This window comes from Chiloscyllium plagiosum, chromosome 16, assembly GCF_004010195.1.
Source record: "Chiloscyllium plagiosum isolate BGI_BamShark_2017 chromosome 16, ASM401019v2, whole genome shotgun sequence".
Classification (NCBI taxonomy): domain Eukaryota; kingdom Metazoa; phylum Chordata; class Chondrichthyes; order Orectolobiformes; family Hemiscylliidae; genus Chiloscyllium; species Chiloscyllium plagiosum.
The window spans coordinates 69,237,618-69,248,471 of NC_057725.1; the positions used below are offsets into that span (position 1 = coordinate 69,237,618).

General features: G+C 44.4%; 1 protein-coding gene across 1 annotated transcript in view; it reads right to left on the bottom strand.

The window, feature by feature from the left end:
* spi1b (Spi-1 proto-oncogene b) overlaps positions 1–10,854 on the bottom strand; it is a 42,189-nt gene that overhangs the window by 7,569 nt on the left and 23,766 nt on the right. The window contains exon 4 of the mRNA XM_043706315.1: positions 3,662–3,818. Coding sequence (XP_043562250.1) covers positions 3,662–3,818 — 157 coding nt within the window. The remainder of the gene's footprint in view (positions 1–3,661; positions 3,819–10,854) is intronic.

The following is a 10,854-nucleotide window of genomic DNA, read 5'->3' on the forward strand; positions in this document are numbered from 1 at the left end:
TAATCTAATCTAATCTAATCTAATCTAATCTAATCTAAACACTTTGCGCTTTCTTCGCTCTCCCTCAATGTCAGATGTATTCTTACTGATCCCGACTATAAATGACTCAGTCCTGTTTAACCATGTTTCTTTCAGCAAATTTCTTCTCATCAGGAAACTGTGTTTGTTCTGACTATGACTAATGGTCTGCAACAGGATGTATCATCATATTGCAACCAAAACTAACTGCAACCAACACCAAAATATTATTACTGTGTTTACTCACTAGGTTCACATCACATAACCTGCAACAATCTCACTTGGCAACTGCTTCCTTTCAATGAATACATTGCAATTTCATTCCGGGCTGTGTGTGATACTGTCAGCCCAGAATCTCCTTAATCTCAGAATAATCCGTGATTAATAATAGAACATAGAACATTACAGTGCAGTACACGCCCTTCAGCCCTCGATGTTGCGCCAACCTGTGAAACCCATATAACTTACACTATTCTATTCTCGTCCATATGCCTATCCAATGACCATTTAAATGCCCTTCATGTTGGCGAGTCTACTACTGTTGCAGGCCGTGCATTCCATGCCCCTACTACTGAGTAAAGAAACTACCTCTGACATCTGTCCTATATCAATTACCCCTCAATTTAAAGCTATGCCCCCTCATGCTAGCCAGCCCCATCCGAGGAAAAAGCCTCTCACTGTCCACCCTATCTAACCCTCTGATTATTTTATATATCTCAATTAAGTTGCCTCTCAACCTTCTTCTTTCTAACAAAAACAACCTCAAGGTCCTCAGCCTTTCCTCGTAAGACCTTCCCTCCATACCAGGCAACATCCTAGTAAATCACCTCTGAACCCTTTCCAATGCTTCTACATCCTTCCTATAATATGGTGACCAGAACTGTACGCAATACGCAAACGTGGCTGTACCAGAGTTTTGTACAGCTGCAGCATGAATTTGTGGTTCCGAGACTCAATCCCTCTACTAATAAAAGCTAACACACCATACGCCTTCTTAACAACCCTATCAACCTGCATGGCATCTTTCAGGGATCTATGTACCTGGACACCGAGATCTCTCTGCTCATCTACACTACCAAGAATCTTACCATTAGCCCAGTACTTTGCATTCCTGTTACTCCTTCCAAAGTGAATCACTTCGCGCTTTTCTATATTAATCTCTATTTGCCACCTCTCAGCCCAGCTCTGCAACTTATCTATCTCCCTCTGTGTACAACATCCTTCAGCACTATCCACAACTCCACTGACCTTAGTGTCATCTGCAAATTTATTAACCCATCCTTCTATGTCCTCATCTAGGTCATTTATAAAAAAAATGACAAACAGTAGTGGACCTAAAACAAATCCTGCGGTACACCACTAATAACAGAACTCCAGGATGAGTATTTCCCATCAACCACCACCCTCTGTCTTCTTTCAGCTAGCCAATTTCTGATCCAAACTGCTAAATCACCCACAATCCCATGCCTCTGTATTTTGTGCAATAACCTATCGTGAGGAACCTTATTAAGCATCTTACTGAAATCCATATACACCACATCAACCACTTTACCCTCATCCACCTGTTTGGTCACCTTCTCAAAGAACTCAATAAGGTTTGTGAGGCATGACCTACCCTTCACAAAACTGTGTTGACTATCCCTAATCAACTTATTCCTTTGTAGATGATTATAAATCCGATCTCTTATAACCCTTTCCAACACTTTACCCACAACCGAAGGCTCACAGATCTATAATTTCCAGGGATGTCTCTACTCCCCTTCCTGAACAATGGGGCAACATTTGCTGTCCTCCAGTCTTCTGGCACTATTCCCGTAGACAATGATGATGTAAAGATCAAAGCCAAAGGCTCGGCAATCTCCTCCCGGCTTTCCAGAGAATCCTCGGTTAAAACCCATCTGGCCCAGGTTATTTATCTATTTTGACACTTTCCAGAATTGCTAACACCTCCTCTTTGTGAACCTCAATCCCATGTATTCTAGCAGCCTGTACCTCAGTATTCTCCTTGACCACATTGTCTTTTTCTAGTGTGAATACTGATGAAAAATATTAATTTCACGCTTCCCCTATCTCCTCTGACTCCACGCACAACTTCCCACTAGTATCCTTGATTGGCCCTAATCTTACTCGAGTCATTCTTTTATTCCTGATATACCAATAGAAAAGCCTTAGAGTTTTCCTTGATCCTATCAGCCAACAACTTCTCAAGTCCCCTCCTGGCTCTTCTTAGCTCTCTCTTTAGGTCTTTCCTGGCTAACCGGTAACTCTCGAGCGCCTATAATCTATAATAATCCAGGCTCTCACAAGCACCTAGCCCCAACACAATGGAGAAGACATTGCTATTATCCTTATCACCTACTTGATTCACTTCTAGCCAAATCAGTAATGTTTGCTTGTAATTCTACCAGTCAGTTCCTCTCTCTGAGAGTTGAATTGCTCAGTGAACTGATTGTTTCACCTCAATACAATATTCGCACTTCCACAAAATCAGCCTTTGGAATTCCAAAAATTCATGTCACAATCTTCTGGAGACTTAATTTCTCAATAAAATGTGAAACAGCCCAGCTCATTATCACCTTTCGTTTGTGTTTTGTTGTGGGTGAGACCAATAGCTCCTCAGTTGCTGGAGCCACGTCTGGACTAACTCCCTGCACATCTTTCCAGCACAGAGGACAACGTGACATAATGTTTAGAACTTGCAATATACTACACCCTCATCCCCTCTCTCTCTCTCTCTCTGGCAAACCCTTCCTTCTCACCTACCCCATCCCCACCCTTAAAGCTAGAAAATGGGTCCTTTGCATCTATCTTCACTGAAGAAGAGGGTACTGCCCACATGAAGCAGAGTAATGATATAAAAGCAGGTAATCTTTCACATCTCTTGCCTTTATCGACTTTTAACAGTCCTCAGAATGGAAAGGGTACCCATTGCAGATGGGCTGCCTCTGAGCTGAGTGAGGTCTGTAAGGGCGGTGAAATTGCAGGGGTTCTAACCTTCTGACAACCTTTCAAGATGGGTGCCCAGGAAAGGGTATGCTCCCCCTAAAAAAAGAAGGCAGAGGGAATATCCCCTGCATACAGTGCACTGCTGTCATTTAACATAATCATAACTGCAGGGGAGGCAATGGCTTAGTGCTGGTATTATTGCTAAATTGTTAATCCAGTGACCCAGTAATGTTTGGGGGATCTGGGTTTGAATCCCACCATGGGAGCTGGTGGAACTTGAATTCAATAAAAAAATCTGAAATTAAGAGTTTAATGATGACCATACATCCATTGTCAGTTGCTTGAAAAACCCTTTTGGTTCACTAATGTTCATCCATTAGAGAAGCAAATGACCATCTTTACCAGGTCAAGCCAACATGTCACTCCCAAACCCACAACAATGTGGCAGACTCTTAACTGCTCTCTGGGCAATTAGCAATGGACAATAAATGCTGGCCCAGTCAATGACACCCTCATTTTGTGAATAAATAAAAAAAAACAAGCAATTCCAGACTCCTTGTGTTATTTCCCCTCAATCCCATCATTCCCGTCTATTCCCTATTGAATCCCACCTCTATTCCTGCCACCCATCCCTTCATTGCTGCTACAGGTGCTGTCTGTAAAATCTTTAATCTTCAATCTTCCTCCTCATACCCACCTGAATCTGCACTACCCATGTGGGGAAAAGAATCTGTAACCTCTGTTTCTCCATCCGACACTTCTAATGGTGGACTTCGCCTCTCCAGCTCTTCCTCATCGGAACTCCGTTCAGCTGAGGATGTGTACTGTGGGCACCAGTGGGACACAAAGGGCACCTGTGAAGGAGAGAGGAGTTGCAAAGTGGCCAAATGTCTGTGGACAGTGCGACTTATTGAATCAAACAGGTAGTTGTATCTAAAACCATACCAACTCACCTGGCTGTGCCTAGCAGCACAGAGGGAATTCAATTCGTAGACCAATTTTGATCCCACCCTGTGTTTACACATTCTTTCTGTGTCTGCGTGAGTTTCCTCCAGATGCTCTGTTTTCCTCCCACAATCCAAAGATGTGCACCTTAGCTGGATTGGCCATGCTAAATTACCCAGAGTGCCCAGGGATGTGCAGACTAGGTGGATTGGCCATGCTAAGTTACCCAGAGTGTCCAGGAATGTGCTCTTTAGAGGATGGTTTGGAACTAGATGGGCTGAATGGCCTGCCTCCACACTGTGGGGATTCAACGATTCTATGAATTTGAATGACTAATGTTCACCGTCATTCACATCTTCTTAGATACTGAAGTAGTCTATGTCCAAATGGGCAGCACTGTGGCTCAGTGGTTAGCACGGCTGTCTCACAGCCGCAGGGAGCCTGGCTCAATTCCACCCGTGGGCACTGTCTATGTGGAGATTACACACTCTCCCCGTGCCTACGCAGGTTTCCTCCCACTGTCCAAAGGTGTGCAGGTTAGGTGGATTGGCCATGCTAAATTGCCAGTGTCCAGGGACATGCAGGCTAGGTGGATTATCTGTGGGAAATGCAGGGGGTGGGGGTGGGGCTGACTCGGATGCTCTTTAGAGGGGCGGTATGAACTAGATGGACCAATTGGCCTGCTTTCACCTGGCAGGGATTCTATGATTCCATGAAATGGAACAAGACCTGGGCAGTATCCAAGCTTAGGTTGAAAAGTGGCAAGCAATTACTCATCCCACACAAACGTCAGGCAATGACATTGCCATCAGGTAAGAATCTAATCATTACCACTTGAAAATCATGAAATTGAAAGCAGAAGGGGATGGGCTAGTGTATTATATCGAGACAATCAATCCAGACGTTCATGATAAATAGTGGGACAAATTCAATAAAAGAAATCTGGAATTAAGAATCTATTGATGATCATGAAATCATTGTCGATTGTCGGGAAAAACCCATTTGGTTCACTAATATCCTTCAGAGAAGGAAATCTGTCATCTTCTCCTGATCTGGCCTACGTGTGACTCCAGACCCACAGCAATGTGATTGACTCTCAGCGGCTCTCTGAAATGGCCTAACAAGCCACTCAGTTGTATCGATCGATCTGAAATCTCAACATGAAATGAAATGAAACTGGATAGTGCACCTGGCATCAACCTTCACACTGACTGTCTCGATATAATGCCACTAGCCCATCCCCTCTGCTTTCAAGTAGTAATGGTTCGATTCTGACCTGTTGGCGATGTCATTGTGTGGCACGGACGTCAGAAAAAGCTGTGTCGACCCAGAAAAATCCTCCCTACTAATACTTAGGGGATAGTGCTAAACTTGGGAGTGCCGTCTCATAGATTGCCCAAGCAACAGCCTGGCATAGTCACACTAACCGTATCATAAAGACAATGTCCCAGACACCACCAGCACCATTCCTGGATATGTCCTGTCCCACTGGCAGGTCAGACTCAGCAGAGCTGGTGCCACAGTGTTATACAGTCAGAAAGGAGTTGCCCTGAGAGTCTTCACCATTGCCTCCGGACCCCAGAGTAAAAGATTAAACATGGTCAAGAAATCCTCCAGCTGGTTACCATGAACTGTTGTTCCTTCGCTAATGAATCAGTGCTCCTCCGTGTTGAACAACACTTGAAGGAAGCACAGAGGGTGGCATGGGCACTAAATGTACTCTGGATGGGGGATTTCAATATCCCAGTGCCAACAAGGCAGCAAACACTACCAACCGAGACTACGTCTACAACAGATGATGAAGGAACCGAGAGGGAAAATATACTTGACCGCATCTTCACCAATCTGCTGGTCGCAAATGTATCTTTCCATGACAGTACCAGTAAGAGTAACCACCACTTTGTGAAAATTAAGTTCTACCTTCCCATTGTGTTGTGTGGCACTATCATCATGCTAAATGGGACAGAATGAATCCCTCATTATCAACATCCTGTGGCTACCATTCATCAGAAACACAACTGGACTCATAAATACAGTTGCTAGGGATCCCCAGCAAGTGATTCACACCCCAACTCCCCAAACCCTATCCACCACCTACAAGGTACACGGCAGGAGTGTGATAGAATATTTGAGGAGAAAGTGAGGTCTGCAGATGCTGGAGATCAGAGCTGGAAATGTGTTGCTGGAAAAGCGCAGCAGCTCAGGCAGCATCCAGGGAACAGGAGAATCGACGTTTCGGGCATAAGCCGAAGAAGGGCTTATGCCCGAAACGTCGATTCTCCTGTTCCCTGGATGCTGCCTGACCTGCTGCGCTTTTCCAGCAACACATTTCCAGCTGTGATAGAATATTCCCCACTCACCTGGATGGATTCAGTTCTGACTACACTCAAGAAGCCTGACACCATTCAGGACAAAGCAGCCCATTTGCTTGACACATCCACAAACTTACACTCTTTCCACCACCAACGCTCAGTAGCAGCACTGTATGTACCAGCTACAAGAGGCACGGCAGAAATTCACCAAAGATCCTTAGATCGCATCTTTCAAAGCTGTGACCATCTCCAGCTAGAAAGGTTTGAGCGGTGGGGAGAGGCTGAGACTATTTTCCCTGGAGTTTCGGAGGCTGAGGGCTGACGTTAGAGAGGTTTATAAAATCATGAGGGGCAAGGATGGGGTAAATAGACAAGGTCTTTTCCCTAGAGTGGGTGTGTCCAAAACTAGAGAGCATAGGTTTAAGGTGAGAGGGAAAAGATTTAAAAGGGACCTAGGGGCAACTTTTTCATGCAGAGGGTGGTGCGTGTCTGGCATGAGCTGCCTGAGGAAGTGGTGTAGGCTGGTACAATTGCAACATTTAAAAGGCATCTGGATGGGTATTGAGGAAGGGTCTAGAGGGATATGGGCCAAGTGCTGGCAAATGGGATTAGATTTATTTAGGATAGCTGGTCAACCTGGACGAGGTGGACTGAAGGGTCTTGTTTCCAAGCTGCTTATCTCTATGAGAAAGATTCCTGAAGAAGGGCTTATGCCCGAAACGTCGATTCCCCTGCTCCTTGGATGCTGCCTGACCTGCTGCGCTTTTCCAACAACACATTTTTCAGCTGTGTATCTCTATGACTCTATGACAAGGGCATGGTCTCAAACTACACATGTCCAGGTACATAGATCCCAGGTTGATAGGGCTGTTAAGAAGGCATACGGTGTGTTAGCTTTTATTGGGAGAGGGATTGAGTTTCAGAGCTACAGGGTCAGGCTGCAGCTGTACGAAACTCTGGTGTGACCGCACTTGGAGTATTGCGCACAGTTCTGGTCACCACATTATAGGAAGGACTTGGAAGCTTTGGAAAGGGTTCAGAGGAGATTTACTTGGATGTTGCCTGGTATGGAGGGAAGGTCTTATGAGGAAAGGCTGAGGGACTTGAGGCTGTTTTTGTTAGAGAGAAGAAGGTTGAGAGGTGACTTGAATTCTGGGTAATCTAAGATGGAGGACCGGAAAAAATTGTAGCTGTAATCGCTGTTTCTTTTTTGAGGTATATTTTTGGCATTGGAGGTGAATTCCAGGAGCAGCAATTACTGTTTTATATGCTGTTGCAAATGTTTTGGCACTTTGGAGAAAATAAAAGTCAGAACAACAGCACTTTTAAAAGGGAGAAAGACAGACAAAGGCAGCGAGCACATGGTCTGTAAGGAAGAGAGAGAGAGAGATAGGAAATCTACACAGGATTCTGACACAGCAGTGAATCTGTGCAGTTACTGCCTTTGCTGTTTGAACTCATGTATCGCTGGACATTGGTGTGCGTCTAGGAAAACATAACAAACAGTGAAATTCATAACTGATCTTGGAGGAACCTGTTTAGGAGACGTCACAGCAGAGGAACAGATAAGTGAATAGTTTTATATATAGCCTTACTGTAAATCTACAGTAGTGAGTAAAGTGGGTTCTTTCTTGATTATATTCTTATATGTTTTTATTGGGATCTGTCTCTTAATTAAATTTTAATAACATAAGCCATAAGTATTAGGTTAACCTGAAGCAGTGTTTTGTAGAGCAATTTTCTGGGTCTGCACATTGGAAGAAGCAAAATGGCCCTTGGTAGAGTGATACACTCTTCTTGTCGGATGTGGGAATTTAGGGAGAGTTTACAGGTTACTGAGGATTATATCTGTAATAAATGTCTTTGGTTGTGAATCAGATCGAATGCAATGAGGAATTTACAAGAGCAAGGGGGTGTGATGGATGGCAGTTATAGGAAGGGAGAAAAGCCGTGAATACAGTCAGGTAGATGGGTTGAATTCAAGAAAGGGAGGAGAGGTAGGCAGGTAGCTCAGGAGTTTCTGTGGCTATACCCATTTCAAACAAGTATGCTGTTTTGGAAATATAGGGGGTGATGGATTCTCAGGGGAATGAAGCCAAATTCCTGGTATTGAGACTGGCTTTAATGCAATGGGGGTATGTCAGGTTCCAAGCGATCGATTGGGATGGGGGACTCTCTAGTAAGAGGCACAGACAGATGTTTCTGTGGCTAGCAGCAAAAAATCAGAATGGTGTGTTGCTTCCCTGGTGCCAGGATGTCTCAGAGAGGGTGCAGAATGTTCCCAAAGGGGCGAGGGACCATCAGGAGGTCATTGTCCACATTGGAACCAATGACATAGGAACGGAAAAGGTTGAGATTCTGAAGGGAGATTACAGAGAGTTAGGCAGGAATTTAAAAAGGACATCCTCGAGAGTAGTAATATCTGGATTACTCCCAACGCTACGACCTAGTGAGGGGAGGAATAGGAGGATGGAGTAGATGAATGCATGGTTGAGGAGCTGGTGTATGGAAGAAGGATTCACATATTAATATACTGGCAGGGAAATTTGATAAAGCTGCTCAGGAGAATTTAAACTAGTAAGGTGGTGGGGGGGGTGGTACCCAAGAGATACAGAGGAAAGAGATCAATCTGAGACAGGTACAGTTGAGAGTCAAACAGTCAGGGCAGGCAGGGACAAAGCAGAGAACAAGGTAGGACCGATAAATTAAACTGCATTTATTTCCATGCAAGGGGCCTAACAGGGAAGGCAGATGAGCTCAGGGCATGGGACTGGGATATCATAGCAATTACAGAAACATGGCTCACGGATGGGCAGGACTGACAGCTTAATGTTCCAGGATACAAATGCCACAGGAAGGACAGAAAGGGAGGCAAGAGAGGAGGGGGAGTGGCATTTTTGATTAGGGATAGCATTACAGCTGTGCTGAGGGAGGATATTCCCGGAAATACATCCAGGGAAGTTATTTGGGTGGCACTGTGAAATAAGAAAGGGATGATCACCTTATTGGGATTGTATTATAGACCCGCTAATAGTCAGAGGGAAATTGAGCAACAAACTTGTAAGGAGATCTCAGCTATCTATAAGAATAATAGAGTGGTTATGGTAGGGGATTTTAACTTTCCAAACATAGACTGGGACTGCCATAGTGTTAAGGGTTTAGATGGAGAGGTGCTTGTTAAGAGTGTACAAGAAAAATTTCTGAGTCAGTACCTACTAGAGAAGGTGCAAAACATGACCTACTCTTGGGAAATAAGGTGACTGAGGTGTCAGTGGGGGAGCACTTTGGGGCCAGCAACCATAATTCTATTAGTTTTAAAATAGTGATGGAAAAGGATAGACCAGATCTAAAAGTTGAATTTCTAAATTGGAGGAAAGCTAATTTTGACGGTATTAGACAAGAACTTTCAAAAGCTGATTGGGGGCAGATGTTCACAGGTCCAGAGAAAGTATATCCCTGTTAGGGTGAAAGGGAAGGCAGGTAGGTATAGGGAATGCTGGATGACTAAAGGAATTGAGAATTTGTTTAAGAAAAAGAAGGAAGCATATGTGAGGCATAGACAGGATAGATCGAGTGAATCCTTAGAAGAGTATAAAGGAAGTAGGAGTATACTTAAGAGGGAAATAGGAGGGCAAAACGGGGACATGAGATAGCTTTGGCAAATAGGGTTAAGGAAAATGCAAAGTGTTTTTACAAGTACATTAAGGACAAAAGAGTAACTAGGGAGAGAATAGGGCCCCTCAAAGATCAGCAAGATGGCCTTTGTGTGGAGCCGCACGAGATGGGGGAGATACTAAACGAGTAGTTTGCATCAGTATTTACTGCGAAGGAGGACATAGAAGGTATAGAATGTAGGGAATAGATAGTGACATCTTGAAAAATGTCCATATTACAGAGGAGGGTGTGCTGGATGCCTTGAAACGCATAAAAGTGGATAAATCCCCAGGACCTGATCAGGTGTACCCGAGAACTCTGTGGGAAGCTAGGGAAGTGATTGCTGGGCCCCTTGCTGAGATATTTGTATCATCGAAGGTCACGGGTGAGGTGCCGGAAGACTGGAGGTTGGCTAACGTGGTACCATTATTTAAGAAAGGTGGTAAGGACAAGCCAGGGAACTGTAGACCAGTGAGCCTGATCTTGGTGGTCGACAAGTTGTTGGAGGGATCCTGAGGGACAGGATTTACACGTATTTGGAAAGGCAAGGACTGATTAGGGATAGTCAACATGGCTTTGTGCATGGGAAATCATGTCTCACAAACTTGATTGAGTTTTTTGAAGAAGTAACAAAGAAGATTGATGAGGGCAGAGCGGTAGATGTGATCCATATGGACTTCAGTAAGGCGTTCGACAAGGTTCCCCATGGGAGACTGGTAGCATGGTTAGATCACATGAAATTCAGGGAGAACTAGCCATTTGGTAGAAGACAGAGGGTGGTGGTGGAAGGTTGCTTTTCAGACTGGAGGCCTGTGATCAGTGGTGTGCCACAAGGATCGGTGCTAGGTCTATTGCTTTTCATCATTTATATAAATGATTTGGATGTGAACCTAGGAAGTATGGTTGGAAAGTTTGCAGATGACACCGAAATTGGAGGTGTAGTGGACAGCGAAGAGGGTTACCTCAGATTACAACAGGA